This window comes from Castor canadensis, chromosome 8, assembly GCF_047511655.1.
Source record: "Castor canadensis chromosome 8, mCasCan1.hap1v2, whole genome shotgun sequence".
NCBI classification, from domain to species: Eukaryota; Metazoa; Chordata; class Mammalia; order Rodentia; family Castoridae; genus Castor; species Castor canadensis.
Window position 1 is genome coordinate 22347353 of NC_133393.1, and position 9948 is coordinate 22357300.

The 9948-nt window shown below is 38.0% G+C and overlaps 1 protein-coding gene across 2 annotated transcripts; it reads right to left on the reverse strand.

The window, feature by feature from the left end:
• Window positions 1–4475: 4475 nt before the first annotated feature.
• LOC109695186 (SLA class II histocompatibility antigen, DQ haplotype D alpha chain-like) lies at window positions 4476–9544 on the reverse strand. Of its 2 annotated transcripts, none has more exons than XM_074082467.1 (5): window positions 9385–9544; window positions 6093–6341; window positions 5356–5637; window positions 4930–5044; window positions 4476–4774 (listed from the first exon to the last, which is right to left on the reverse strand). In XM_074082467.1, exons 1-4 carry the CDS (start codon window positions 9464–9466, stop codon window positions 4947–4949), a joined length of 711 nt encoding a protein of 236 aa, XP_073938568.1. In that variant the 5' UTR covers window positions 9467–9544; the 3' UTR covers window positions 4476–4774; window positions 4930–4946. The 2 variants fall into 2 exon arrangements, with proteins under 2 accessions (XP_073938568.1, XP_020033172.2); XM_020177583.2 differs by having other exon boundaries at window positions 4930–5101.
• Between the last annotated feature and the right edge of the window lie 404 nt (window positions 9545–9948).

A 9948-nucleotide genomic window follows, 5' to 3' on the forward strand; every position in this document is an offset into this window, starting at 1 on the left:
CAGTGTCAAATTTTCTAATTGCCTCTATAATTTTTTAACAATTTTTTTTGAGACAAGGTCTCACTGTATAGCCAAGGCTGGCCTGGAACTCACAACCCTCCTACCTCATCCTCCAAAGTGCTAGGATTTCAGGTATTCCCCACCACACCGAACTTGTTTTGTTTGAATATAAATCCAAACACAATAAACTCCAGCATTTGAGTGATATATTTCTTTTGTCTTTTTCTTAAAGTGGGGTTTCTGTTTTCTTCATTTTTCCCTTGCAAATTATTTGCTGAAAAAACTATTTATCTAGTAGAACTTCCCACCCTCTGAATTTTGTTGGCTGACCTCTGTGATGATACTTACCATGGAACCTGTGACTTTGGCTCCAGAAAATGACAATAACACCAATTGTTGACATCTATTGACTGCTTACTATGTGCCACATGCAGGTGAAGTGCTTTATTTGTAGTAAAATATTAAATTCTACCCATCACTAATTTGTATATAAAGATATAAAGTCCAAACCTGAAATGATTTTTTTGTGACTTTTAAATTATATAAACTTAAAATAGACCATTAAAGATTAATAAATTCATAATTTAGGCACATAATCTGAAATAATTCAAATAATTTTAGGGTAAAATAATGTAAAATCATGAAGACTAATTTACAACTTTGTTTTCAATAATATCAAGTGATGACTCCATTTTTAACTTTTATCTGATAAAAAGATACATTTGCTCTTAATTTTTAGAGTTAATTTTAACTCTGCTATTTAAAAATTATATAAAAATCTTTATGAATACACACTGCTGATAAAAAGCAAGTTCCACTGAGTTTGCTTTCCACTGTACTTCATGGAGAAAAAGTCTGACTAGGGCAATATTTATATATTTCTTTTTAAAGTGTTAATAAAATTTTTTTAGCAGTTGATCTGTTTTTTTTTTTCTTGTTTATTCATATGTGCATACATTGTTTAGGCCATTTCTCCCCCCTCCTGCCCCCCTTCCCCATCCCCCACCTCGCTTTCAAGCAGAACCTGTTCTGCCCTTATCTCTAATTTTGTTGACGAGAGACTATAAACAATAATAAGAAAGACAAAGCATTTTTGCTAGTTGAGAGAAGGATAGCTATACAGGGAGATTCCTAGCATTGTTTCCATTTTTAATAAGAATTTTAAAGGATAGCAATGCAGAAAAGAACATCAAAATGTTTGCACAACTACACACATTTTAACACTTCTACATTCGTTTTAAAACCAAGGCTTCTAAATTTTGGAACCATGTTAACTTACTGGTAAAAAAACATTGCAGATGAACAGACTAAAACTACGTCTTTAAAGTCTCATTGCTAGGTAGCAGTTACCCGAGGCTTGCCTCCAGTGGTGGAGGGTCTGCCTAGCAAGCCCAAAGCCCTGAATTCAAACTCCATCATCCCTCCCAAAAAGAAAAAAAAGGATCAAAATAATCTGAACAATTTTTTGCTTTACAAAGTAAGTATCCAAAAATTATACTTGAAAAATGTGTACACATTTAGATGTACAGTATATTGGATTAATTTTATTTAAAAAACATTAAAGCAGTAAGCTATAGAATTGTTTTACAAAAATGAACACATCTTTTCTTATTACAAATTAGAATTCAAAACACTTTCTAAATATATTCAACTGAGTTGCTGTAGTAGGTGCCTATAAAGTAAGAACTCTGCATAAGAATTCAGGAATTAACTTTAAAAATTGGACATGGATAGTATTTGCCAGGGTTTAGATTTGTTTCTCTGCTTCTGATGGAGCATGAGATAAACCTCTAAAAGTGTGCTGCTTCTCTAAAAGAGATGTGAGTGATCACATCTCTGTAGAAACTACCTTTCTTTGTCAATGCTCTTATGTAGGAGGCAAGTAATTTTCCTGTAGTCACTATAAAATTTCATAATTAATGACTCAGAGTGATAATCAGTATTATCCAAAGATTCTTCCTTTCTGGGAATCCCAGACAATGTTCAAAAAATTTAGTGTTTGCATATTTCTGCATGAATTTCATCATAATGCCATTAAATAAAACTATTACATCACACACACATACACACACGCACACACAAACACTTTGACACACATAAATGTACCTCTGAAATGCTGGGTTCTTGCCTTATGAATCATTGAAATCCATATAAAATTTATTAGAAATCTATTCTCAAAAATTTCTCAGCACATTTGTGCACTTTTAGGTAACCTACAAATTTTATGCCAAATACTTTATTTTACGTATCTGATAATTGCTGATTTTGTCTTTTCTTTTTAAAAAATAACTTTGCTTTAGATTCCTGGGAAAACTGAGCAAGAAAGTACAGAGATTTCCTATACTCCCCCCACTACACGCATATGTTTTTAACATAGCCCACCAGAGTGATGTATTTGTTACAATTGACCAACCTACATTAATGCATCATTATCACTCTAAGTCCATAGTTTACATTGAATTATTATTTTTTTTTCATTTTTCTTTTATTATTCATATGTGCATACAAGGCTTGGTTCATTTCTCCCCCCCTGCCCCCACCCCCTCCCTTACCACCCACTCCACCCCCTCCCTCTCCCCCCCTCAATACCCAGCAGAAACTATTTTGCCCTTATTTCTAATTTTGTTGTAGAGAGAGTATAAGCAATAATAGGAAGGAACAAGGGTTTTTGCTGGTTGAGATAAGGCACATGGTTCACTTTTGGTGTTGTATATTCTGTGAGTTTGGACAAAAGTATCACCTGTAGTTATCTTTATAGTATCAAACAGTTGTTTCACTGCCCCAAAATTCTCTGCACTCTGTGATACACATTTTCATGATCACTACTGGTTCAGATTCTCCATATTTACTAATTATTAGTCTGAAATTTTAATTATTCTTTTACTTCTCCTTCTTAGGTAGCTTTTTGTCCTTGAATCTTCCATTCCTCTTCTGCAAAGTAAATATACATAAAGACTTGTTGCATATAACATACATTGACTAAAACCTGTGGGTCATTGGGCTGGAGGTGTGGCTGAAGTGGTAAAATGCCTGCCTAGCCATGTTTTCTTTAATGTTTGTGTACTATGTGTAAGACATTGCCTATATATAAAGATTATTTGAATTTTGGAGATGATTGCAATAGAGTTCAGAAATGTAAGCTACTTTGCCCAGTATTAGTACTATAAAGTTTAAAATACTAGCTATAAAATGCTGAGTTCTGGATTTGGAGTTAGGTTATTTGGATTTAGTTATTGTGTTAATGTCTTTAATTTTTCTCAAGTACATTTGAGGCTCATTGATGTGGATGGCATGGACAGAATCATCCTCACAGATTTTATAATAGCTCCATAATGTTGTCCTAGATCTAAAGCATGAACCCAGGAATTGCAAAGTGAGGTTACGTGCCTAAAACAATTTCAAAGGGCAAAATGTCACCATGTGTGGTGACATTCAAGAGTGAGGTATTGGACATACTCAGGAAAGCCAGAAAATCCCATCTGTTGACTCATTTTCTCTGGAAGAGAGACAATCCAGTAAAGGACACAGTAACCCATGGCTGCTGGTACATTATTTCAGCTGCATTGTCCCTGCTAGTATTTCTGTCTCCCAGGCTCATGTTTTCCTTAGCTAGGAGGAGTAAGGGCACAGAGCTAGAGATATGGGGGTGTGTTCTTGCTCTGAGCACACAGGGATGCATAAGGGATTCAGTGATCCTGACTTAGGCTTTTCTGTCTAGAGACATCCTGAAGCCATATTCACTCCCCTGTCTCCAGCATGCCCCTGTGGTGCAGGAAAATATCTGTGGTTATCTAACAGGCTTTTTTTTAGGAGGTGAGACTATATTTTTATTACAGAACCTCTAAATAGGTCTACCCCCATCCTTTTCCCATTGTCACTAACCTTAAGTACAGAACATGTATTTGTTTCTGTTCAGATATCCACATTATTGTCTCCTTCTAATTTTCTAATAGACTTATATTTCTTTTCCTGCCTTGAAAATTCTTATCTTTTCATCATGAGGAGGTGATAGAAAAGCTTCTATTGTCATAATTTATTCTTCACAAATTTAAAATTTTGAGAACAATTTTGACTTTTGATACCAAAATTTTTACTTTTGGCACTTCAGGAATTCAATGTTCTCCTAATTTCTCTGTCATCATTTTAAAAAGCTATATTAAAAATGAGTACAGGGATATTTCTTGTGTTTTTTGTATATCTGCTATAGCAAATCCCCACCAAGGACAGAGGAAATACACTACCTTCATCGAAGCCTGAATTGGAGACAGCTCAAGGGTGAAAAAATAGGAAGAGAAAAACACAAACCTTGTCTAAGATATTGAAATATTATCAGGTTATACTCAGTTGATACAGTGTTGCTGGGCATCAAACATGATCTGAGAAATGAGGTTATAAGCTCCTGAAACTTAAGGATCTCTTATTCTTAGCCATAGTCTTAGGAAGCCCCTGGAAGAAAGATAGGAACAAAATCAATAAAGACTTCATAAGAGGTGATTTATTGCTTCCATGAAGACACTGGGCCAGGTTCACTGAGGGATTATGTAGTTGGGTAGATTAGGAATTCCATAATAGGTAACATTTGAAAAAAGAAAAAAATCTGGAGGTCAGAGGGAGAATTCTAAGGGAACATGTGTTCTGACAGGATAAAGCAGGTGTCTGGGGAAAGGAAAGAGGAAAGACATCTGGAGAAGAAAAGAATACGATGAACTAGGCCAGAAGATAGTGCTAGGTCATCTAGCACTTTCACTGTTCTGCTCCCAGATGGGCAATGGACCTGCAACGAAACAGACAAGAAATCAGTGGTCCTGAGAGCCCCTGTGCGGTTATCATGATACTTCGCATTTCTCCTGCAACATCTCAACCACATTTGTGTCTTCCTTCCCTTCCCCCTCTACTGTGACTTCAGCTGTGACAAATACAAATTCTTACCTTCCCTTGTAGTGGACTCATAAAGGTCCCAGGTGTCTGGAAGCACCGCCTGAGCGCAGGCCTTGAATAATGAAGAGGGTGCCCACTATGATGCCCACGAGACCCACAGCTAACCCTAGGGCGCAGACCACAGTCTCTGTCAGCTCTGACATAGGGACTGGAATCTCAGGTTCTGTGAAAATGAAGTTGTTTGGGGATAGAACACAGAATACATGCATGTTTGCAAGATGGGATTGGGTTGGTGCAACCAACTTGATTCTGAAAAATTTGGGATACTGGGCTTAGGGAGGAGCAAAAAGTCTATTATAATAAGCCCTTTAAGAGCAGAGAACAAATTTGGCAAGAGCACTAGAAGCAAAAAGAAAGGATCTTTTAGACTTGTCAGAGAGCAAAAAGGTACCATAACGGGGTGGGACTCATACATACCCCAGTGTTTCAGAAGTGGCTCGTCCAGGCCCCAGTGCTCCACCTTGCAGTCATAGATGTCATCATCAGAGGGGAGGAAGGTGAGGTAAGCAATTTTGAAGAAGGAATGATCACTCTTGGAGAGGAAGCTGGTCTCAGAAACTCCTTCTGTGACCAAATGCCCATTGCTCAGCCATGTGATGTTGATCACAGGAGGAAAGATGTTGTCCACAACACAGATGAGGGTGTTGGGATGACCCAGCACCACAGGAGACTTGGGAAACACAGCAACTCCAGGAACCTCTATAGAAAGCAAACATCCCTGAGTTAATTGCTAATAGGATTGTCCTACCCTGAAATTTTGCAGTGCATTGTGAAGGGGCCCTTCCACCAAAATTTACCTACATGATGGTCAAAGAGCCCTGTTTTCCTTCTGCTTGTGACCTACTCATACATTGCTTCCACTTTATCCCTATACCCTACTCTCCACAGACTTGCAATATTAAGGTAATGTATCTGTGGAGCCCTACTTGAAAGATTCAAAAAATGTGTTATGGGAGTAAAGATCTTTGTATTATATGGACATATGTGATTTATAAGATGAGAGGGGATGAGAGTTAAACAAGGAGATTGGGGACTCCTTGGAAAGGAAAGAGTTTCATAGAGCAGTGAAGTGTAACTATCACCAGGAAGAAGGGAGTGAGGCTTGGGATGAAGGGATAGACTCAATAAACAGAAGCAAGATGGTGGACACATACCATTGATAGCTGGGGTAGAATTGGAGCGTTTAATTAGGATGTCCAAGTTGTGTTTTGAGATAGCTATGTTTCTTAGTGCACCTTGAGGGTCAAATCGTACAAATGTGCTAAATAGAGGCAGCCGCCAGACGGTCTCCTTCTTCTGCAGGTTTACATAGAACTCCTCGTCTCCATCAAATTCATGGGTATATTGGCCAGAGGACTCATAAGATTGGTAGACGTTTATGCCATAGGAGGCAACATGGTCAGCTGATGAGGCAAAAGCAGAAAGGTGGAAAACAGGGAAGAAAATAACTTAATTAAACAAAGTGACAGAAAAAAACCCTGGCTTTTCAAATACCATGGGCTTTATCTTTGGCACAATTGCTGGGCAAAATTCTCATTATCTGCTTCCTTGCCCACTTGGTCTTGGAGTTGTCCAGTGATAATCTAGTCTGAGGTGGGCTCCATGAGGACAGAATGTCACATGTCTAATATCTATTATTCCCTGAGTGCTTTACTCAGTGCCTGGTATATCATAGGCTTAAGATAAATAATGTAATTAAATGAAAGAAGGAATAATTAAATCTTTGTAGCATTTAGCTTTCTTCTCAAAGATTCAGCTTACTTCCCTCTGCTTTGTAAGTTTTATCTCTCACTTAATTCTTCCATCAGGTTAATAACAAATTGGTTATGCTTCCTTTTCCCTTGGGCCTCGGCTTGCTGGGCAAGTGCTCTACCACTTAAGCCACACTTCCAGTCCTAGAACAGGACATTTTTTTTTTTACACAGAGGTAGTCTTCCATTTTTTAAAAAGGAAAATCATATAGAATCTAATCATTTTAAGATTTTTTCCTAACACAGGTTATAAGAACTGTAAAAGGAACAATGACAACCTCACAAAATACTTAAAAAATAATGTGTCTAATGTCTCTGTTTTGTTAACAGAAGGGATCCTTAGACTAGAGTGTCTGATTTCTTCTGGAATAAAAAAACTAGAAGCTTTATTAGTTTTTGAATTTCTGTCATTCCCCATCTTTTTTTTAAATGAAGTAACTTACTAAACCTCTCATGTTCTTCTGATTCCACACTTAGATTCACATGCAAACTCAATTTAAATTAAAGCCTTTTCCTCAAATGGACAGTAAACATGTCTGAGAATGCCAAAGTGGAATGGCAGACAGCTGAGTATGATTCCATCCAAATGAGTAACTGGACATTTTTGCCAAGATGTGTACAAGATTTTTAGTATTTCATCTTTCTCTCCTTCCTCATTTACTGAGCATCAACACCTGTCAATTGGTGGGATGAGGAGTAAAGCACTGCTCAATTGTGGCCTCTGCTGTCATGGAGCTCACCAAATAGTGGAAGAATCAGTAAGTAAAGGAGCAAGTACAATACACTGTGGTGAGTTCTGTGATGAAAATATCAACAGCTTATAGTCTCACGTCCCACACAAGTACCTTTCATATTGCCTGCTTTTTGCAGGAATCTGTTTTTCTCCTTGAAATAAAGTTATTTTTCAGGATTTCCTGGAGACCTCGTCATCATTTTGAAGGTTTCCACTTAGTAACCAACATTTTAGTTACGTCTTCTCATCAACATATTTTTCGTTCCTTCTCTCCCTCCCTCTCCCTCCCTCCCTCCTTCCTTTCTTCCCTCCTTCCTTTTTTGTGGTACTGGAGTTTGAACTCAGGGTGCTTTACCACTTGAGCCATGCGTCCAGTCCCTGTTCTGTCTTTTAGTTATTTTTTCTGATGAAGGTCTCGTGTTTTGGTCCAGACCAGCATGGACTGCAGTCCTCTATTTATGCCTCTTGCGTAGCTGGAATGATAGGCACAAACCACTACTTCCAGCTTTTTATTGGTTGAGGTAGGGTGTTGGGGTGAATTTTTTGCTTGGGCTGGTTCAAATTGCGATCTTCCCCTCCTGAGTAGCTTAGATTACAGGCATGAGCCACCACACCCAGCCAAGATATTTTTTATTAACATGAATTATTTGTGCAAAAGGGTTTCTTTGTGATTTTTTTATACATGCATATAATGTACTTTGATTAAATTCATCCTCTTACTCTTTCTTATCCCTCTTTCTTCTCCCCCCTTTAAACAGTTTTTATTATTTCATAAAAACTTATTTTCAAACTTATATGTAATGTACCTTGATCACATTCAGCCCTATCACTTTCTCCTTTCCCTTCCCCCTCCTGGTGGTCTTCCTAACAGTTCCCCTTTGACAATATATTATTATTCTTTTTAGGTTTAGATTCTGCAAATAAGTGAAAACATGTGATATTTGTTTTTCTGACCTTCTGAACTACTCCATCTCAATGTTATGTTCTCCAAGTTTGTCTGTTCCCCTTCTGGTTCACTCTCTTCCCCACCCACTATGACCACTTAACAGGCTGATCACTTAACACTGCCCCTCAAAAGCTACCATACCCAGCTTATAAAGTCCTTAATTTTTTTCCTGTCTTTATATATCATTTTCTTTTTCTTTTTCTAAATTATTCATTTATTCACATGTGCATTCATTGTTTGGGTCATTTCTCCCTCCTGCCCCCTGCCTCCACCCTCTCCCTCCCAACCCCCTTTGCTTAATTTTAAAGTAAAAGTAAAGATATTCCTTACTTTTTAAAAAAATGTGAAGCTGTATCTGTAATAGGAACAAATGGGAAAAAAGTTGACATTCACAGCTTTTCATTGTTTATAAAGCACATCTACATGCCTATAATGTTCTATTATTTGTGAGGTGACAAATGTGAAGTAACTAAGATTAAGGAGGATCAAGTGGTAAAATAACGGTCTAAATGCATTCAACCTGCTTCCCACCTGCACTAGTGCCTAGTGAGAAATGTGTGTAAATCTGAGATAAAGAAGGACATCTTTCTGTATTTTTGTGTAGTGTGCATAATTCATGGAACTGTTTTCTCCAAGATATACTTCAAGAGATATAGAGAAAAAGCTTCAAAAGTTGTTCAGAGAAATTTGAGAGTAACATCTCATAAGTTATTAGTAATAAAGAGTAGTTCATTCATCCCTAATCTTTGAGACAGCTGTGACTGAATGTCACAGAGGCCTCCAGGCTGAATGTCACTGCATTTAATCTTAGAAGCAGAATCATGTGCTTGGTGAACTGTGCACTGAGTGGCACAGCTACCTGAGAGAGGGAGTTGAGCTCTGGTTTCCTGAAAGAAGATCAATATAATTTTTGATCCATTAATATTAAGAAAATCCAGGAGAAAGTCAATCTCTCTCTCTCTCTCTCTCTCTCTCTCTCTCTCTCTCTCCCCCTCAGGGAGCAGCTGTGTACTCACCCACAATGTCTTCTCCTCCACAGAGGTTCATCATGGTGGTCACTGCAAGGACTCCCAGGATCAGAGCTTTGTTTAGGATCATCCTTTTCTCAAAGTGGTCTCAGTAGTTGCTGTTCTGATTGTAGAGCAATTGTGAGGACTGAGCCAAGGAAATCTAAAGACCCAAACCAAGCCCTGCCAGCCCGGGCTTTGGCCAATCAGAAAAATGCCTTATGATGACGCCTTGGTTGTCAGTTGCACAGTTTGTGTTAAGAGGCCTGGAAGGAAAAGGGAATCCCTGAGTTCTAATGCAGCCTCCATTCAAAGTGGACCCAAGAGAAGGCTATGTGAACAGAGGGAGGCTTCCAAGTCAGAATCTTCTCTCTTGTTATATGTTTGCTAGTGGAAAGAGGGGTGGTAATTGCAGAGCAATTTAATAGATACATGAGGACATCTATAATACAGTATCTGGGTTACGATCTCCAGGAATTCTCTCCTGAATTGTGTTTTCTTCCTCATGGTCCCTCTTTTCTGCACTCTGCTTTCTCTAGCTTTCATACAAGGGTTAGCTGTCTTTTCTTTTGC

What these genes read in the sequence shown, in the direction of transcription:
- LOC109695186 (XM_020177583.2), bottom strand. Translation starts at nt 9,466, where the DNA reads ATGATCCTAAACAAAGCTCTGATCCTGGGAGTCCTTGCAGTGACCACC. An exon ending in TGGAGGAGAAGACATTGTGG is followed by an intron (nt 6,342 to 9,384) that starts GTGAGTACACAG and finishes TTGCCTCATCAG; the next exon opens with CTGACCATGTTGCCTCCTAT. An exon ending in GCCACTTCTGAAACACTGGG is followed by an intron (nt 5,102 to 5,355) that starts GTATGTATGAGT and finishes TCATTTTCACAG; the next exon opens with AACCTGAGATTCCAGTCCCT.